Here is a 5116-nt window from a genome sequence, read left to right as displayed (position 1 = left end):
CGTGTAGATGCAGCATTCTAATTTCTATAATTATACGGAGGGCCTTATTGTGGTGTTTCCCCCACACAGAGCAGTCACGGAACTTACATACACACACACTCACAAGCGCGCGCACGCACACACACACACACACACACACACACACACACACACACACACACACACACACACACACACACACACACACACACACACACACACACACACACACACACACACACACATAAACGTTTAATTAAAGGGACTTGAACTTTCCATTGCAGACTGTAGACGCATTGCCCGTTATGTTTGGTTGATTATTTCATTCACTTTAATGGGAATGCTGAACTTAATCCCATCATCAACACAATATTAAAGGCACTACTAGACAATCCACAATATTTGTGCTATATTGAAGTCTAACCTGGTCTTGTCTAGTTAAAGGTACACTGTGCAGGAAATGGTCAAAATGATACTGCAACTATGCTGCTCATTGAAACTGGGTTGCCTACTGCAAAATTAGATCTTTTCATGAAAGTTTACGAAGTAATACACTAATATTTTCTAGTATGGGCCAAGTAGAGTAATTTTTGCAGCTAAAAATGGCTATTTCTGGTGAAGATCCCTGTTTTCATGTATAAAAAGTGAAATTTTTCCAGTCATAAAGAATACTTTGAATTTGGTGGTAAGTATTAGTGACATTAGTGAATGGGTAGCATGGATTCTGGAAATAAACAACTAACATTCTTACAGTGTACCTTTAAGTCTGAAGGAGATCTCTGCAATGCTATGCATACATGCTTTACTATGACATGATACACAATACAATTATTTCATCACACTCTTGGTGGCCAGAGTTAATGTCTGCATCACATTTCAAAAACAATGGCACAACTATCACATACTGTACAGTAAGGCCCGACCGATATATCGGACCGATATTTAGCATTTTTGCGATATCGGTATCGGCCATACTTTCAATACATTTCCACCGATAAGTTTGTATAACTTTCACAACCAATTTTGCAGCCGTTTCGTTCTGAATGCATCTTCTATTCTGCTCTCCCCACTTTGAGTCCATGAGAGTTCATTATTATAACAAAATATATGTGTGTAATAATAATAATTTATATTTCATTACATTTTATTATGAACAATAATTCTATATATCGGTTGCACATATCGGTTATCGGCCTCCCATTTCCCTATATATTGGTATCGGTATCGGCCCTGAAAAAAACATATCGGTCGGGCCTTACTGTACAGTATAGTGCCTTTAAGTTAACACAACTACGACATAACGCTGACAGATGGTTGAGGAGGTCTGTATTTTAATGGACATTTTATATAAAACAGCAGGGACACATTTAGTGCACATCAGTCACACACAAACACAGATAGAAACACATGGAAATGCATAAGTATGTAGTGTATGTGATGAGGAAAGAATTATTAAATAAACACCATTAGCACCAGTGTGGGTATACCACGCAATACAAATACTGACAAGGAGATTTGGCTTACTCTAGACTGGCTAGTGCACCCCTTCCTTAGCCTGGCTAGTGCACCCTGGCAAACCTGACAAGTTTAGTTTGCCCCTGCTCCATTGGCAAAGCTGTTACCGTGCTAAGCCCTCCACAACAATTGAGGGTGAGAATTGTGCACATGCCAGGAAAAGGTGCAAGACAGAGGTTGACTGAAGATTTAGGAGTCTACACACTCAAAAGTCCCTTCTTTTCTGGATTTTTTATTCCATGGCAGGATTACATTTCGACCATTGCCTCAATCAGATTCTCTAATGTAACCCTTCCATGTAACGAAATCCTGCCATGAAATCAAGGGAAAAAAGAATTTTGAGAGTGCGTACTCAAGCCAACAACCTTGATACACAGATTCAAACCGAAAAAAAGCTTGTTACACAGATAGAGCCGTTGTAATTACAGGACCGATTTTGTGTCCTTGTGAATGATCTGTATTATGGTGCCAGACCAAGTCGCGAAGCAAAAATACTTTCTGCTGCTATGCAGGACCCCATTTCTCCTGCCAACCAGTTAGCAACTTACTTGGTATCCAAACAGGAATTGCATTGCAAAGTAGGTTGCTAACTTAGTCAACAACAACACTGTCAGGAAACGCAACCCAGGTTTGTTTAGTTTACCAGGATACCTGTCCCTTGCTATTTTGTACTTCAGGACGTAACACTTATGAGTGGTTTGTTTTGAACAGCTCTTAAAGAGTTGAAATTAACTCCAATACCGATAGCATTTGGTCCCACTCAAAAATTTCACTTTTTGGTCAGTGTAACAATTGTTTGACCACTCTTACACAATTACGAACAATCATGAAGTTGTCGCTTCAGGACAAAAAAACAACAGTTTTGAAGGTCCACAGGACCAGTTGGCAGCTGTAGGGGTTGTCTCTCATCAACCTGAAGCTGGCTTTGCCCTCATGGCACTGGAAGATGCTGTGGTGTTTTTTATTGCTGCGTGTCTTATCTAGTGCTGAATCTTTAGCTGTGTGTCGTGCTTATTGTTGAGTCTAGTGGTGTGTGTGTGTGTGTGTGTGTGTGTGTGTGTGTTTGTGTGTGCGTGTGCGTGTGTGTGTGTGTGTGTACTGTGGCTGTCGGGTGTGTGCCTTTGTATTGTACATTTCTTTGGTGAGGCTTCCAGTGATTCACTTAAATAACAACAAAAAATACAAATGAAAACAGCTTTACATACAACGTTCAGATTAGGGGTGAGTAGTTTACTTTTATCTTCATGTTAGTGTTAATCTTAGTTTTACTTATTCCCTTTCTCAGTTCAGTCTGCAGTACCACCAAACATACACATTACATTGCACACACAAGCACATCTCAACTTCGAAAAGTCTCAACCAATCCATCCGAGGTATGGCCACAAATGTATCACAGATGAGTCATCCACAGCTCATGTCTGGTCTGCCACATCATGCCTCTAGTATCCCAAGAGTCCATGCTGTCTGATGACATAGTGCATCCAATAAAACCGCATGTAAGTCAGTAGGTATACATGCACTAAGAGAAATTCAAATTATGGGCTCAGTCTGGCTAAAGTTGGAGTTTTAACTCCAAACTCATGTAGACACCTTGGTCAAGCTGAAATCCAAACGAACTGGAGTTTGAGAAATCGGACTATGCTTTCCATGATAATGCGATTCTTAGCGGAGCTATGTTGACATGTATACGTACATCTTAGTCGGATGATTGGTTAACCACCACTCACCCGTTTGTGGCTTACCACTCTCCATTTTCCATTTTGCATCTGTTCTCCCTCCTGTATTTTAATTTTGAGCCAGTCAACTTGTTTTTAGAGTTGGGAATGTCCAATTGCCTTAAACGTAACTTTTTTTTAACGTGTGCACTATCGTTGTGTCATGAGTGTACGCCTCACAGAATGCGGCTGCTTACGCAACAAGTGGAGACACTCCAATTGGACAAAGAACACAACAGGAAATGCCACTGCTCCTCCTCCCTGACAGCTGTGCAGTCCAGTACTCACCCTTGCCCTCCAGCCATTGGCTGATCAGTCCATTCCCCACCCATTATCCCTTATTGATAGACCCCAAGTTCAAGACATGCAAAGCATTGCAGAATGTTGCAGAATGTTGCAGAATGTTTCACATTTCGGCCACTCAAAAAGAACGCTGGAGCACAATGTTGTAAACCGCTGCAGTGGTTGAACATGAGGTGACTACAGATTTTTTTCTTGCTTGCTTCCTTTGCCAGAGTCAATGCCGGAAAACAAAACAGTAAAGCCACAGACACTCCTGTGTGTCAGTTGCATGAAGGACACTTCACTTCGTGGAGTTGCTGTTCTTGTGTCTGTCCTGCATCTTTGTGAAAGTCTCATCAAAAGTCTAGTCTTCTTTGGCTGGTAAAAACAGTGCAACTGAAAGGGTGAATGCCATACACCGAAAGGTGTTGTGTCTAGGGGACTGAGTGAAGGACTATGCGATTTGTGGCTTTATCTATATTGGCACATTGCTTCTCAGGGCAGTGACATACAATAGACAGTGGTGAGTAGTGGTGTGTGGCCTGGAGGATCATGGGAAATGTAGTTTTTTTCTTTTGTGATTGTGTGAGGTTATGGCAAATATCGTCTAAGAGAGAAAGATATGTTAAAACCCGCCCATCCAATGCAAAGGAGTGTGCTCAAAATTCGGTCTCCTAAGGGGGCATTGTCCCTTCTTCGTCTCTTTTCGTGGTGTTTGCACAAGACGTGCGCTACCACCATCTACAGTGCTAAGGGGACTCAATTCATTCTCAACCTCAAGACTCCGAAGGTCTCCTAATCGAAGGTCTCCTAAAGGGGCGTTCACCCGACGTAAAGTGGATACCGGAAAAGAACCCGCCTGATTTATCTCTCTCTCATATACGATTCTCTGGTTATGGGGTTAGTGCTAATGGTCGTGGCTTCAGGAAAAGTCACATGAACACAACCGGACGACATCAACATGGAAGTTCTAAGGCTGTCCTCCAATGGCAGTGCGATCATCAAAGCTTTCGTCCAATGAGAGCAAGGCACAGCACGGCTATCCTCCAATAAAAACACAGCACGACACAGCTCACCTCCAATCGCTGCAATCCACAGCATCCTGCAAGACACAAAGAAATGCATCTTAACCTATAGACATGTTACATTGAATAATAAACCTTGACTATGGACAACACTCAACATTAGACAAAAAGTCATGAGTTTATTTTTCAGCAATTGGATTTCGCTTGCTCTTCTGGCTGATTTGTTCAGCTATATTTCTGAATAAGATGTTTTTAACTCTCGACAGTGGACCTGTTAGGTCACCCCCTTTCCATAATGTGTGTGTCAACAGTATCAGGGTCCTTACCAGTGTTGCCTTTATAGTGTGTGGCGTCTAGAGTAGCATGGCTCTCATAGCTGCCTTGCTGATGCGATTCCGTAGCCTGTTCTTCTTCCTGCGCTGGTGGTTAGGGTGAGGGTGGGGGTGGGGTCGAGGGGCTGGCCTGACTGGGGCCCGGGGCCGATGAGCTGTTGTTGATGATGATGAGGATGATGATGTCCTTGGTGTTGTTGTTTCTGAAGTTGCCATGGTGACGGTTGTGTCTGTCTGAGGTAGGGCGGCATCTAAGATGACAAGGTGA

At 42.5% G+C, this 5116-nt stretch overlaps 1 protein-coding gene across 1 annotated transcript in view; it reads right to left on the bottom strand.

Moving 5' to 3' along the window:
- Nucleotides 1-1249: 1249 nt before the first annotated feature.
- Nucleotides 1250-5116, bottom strand: part of pdgfbb (platelet-derived growth factor beta polypeptide b) — a 36407-nt gene continuing 32540 nt past the window's right edge. Inside the window, exons 7-8 of the mRNA XM_063222012.1 lie at nucleotides 4843-5099; nucleotides 1250-4593 (exon numbers count right to left, since the gene is read on the bottom strand). Of these exons, the coding sequence (XP_063078082.1) occupies nucleotides 4870-5099 (230 nt within the window). The 3' untranslated portion in view covers nucleotides 1250-4593; nucleotides 4843-4869. The remainder of the gene's footprint in view (nucleotides 4594-4842; nucleotides 5100-5116) is intronic.

This window comes from Engraulis encrasicolus, chromosome 17 (assembly GCF_034702125.1).
Source record: "Engraulis encrasicolus isolate BLACKSEA-1 chromosome 17, IST_EnEncr_1.0, whole genome shotgun sequence".
Lineage (NCBI taxonomy): Eukaryota > Metazoa > Chordata > Actinopteri > Clupeiformes > Engraulidae > Engraulis > Engraulis encrasicolus.
Note: the sequence above shows the minus strand (reverse complement) of the source record. Positions and strands in the feature narration are given on the sequence as shown.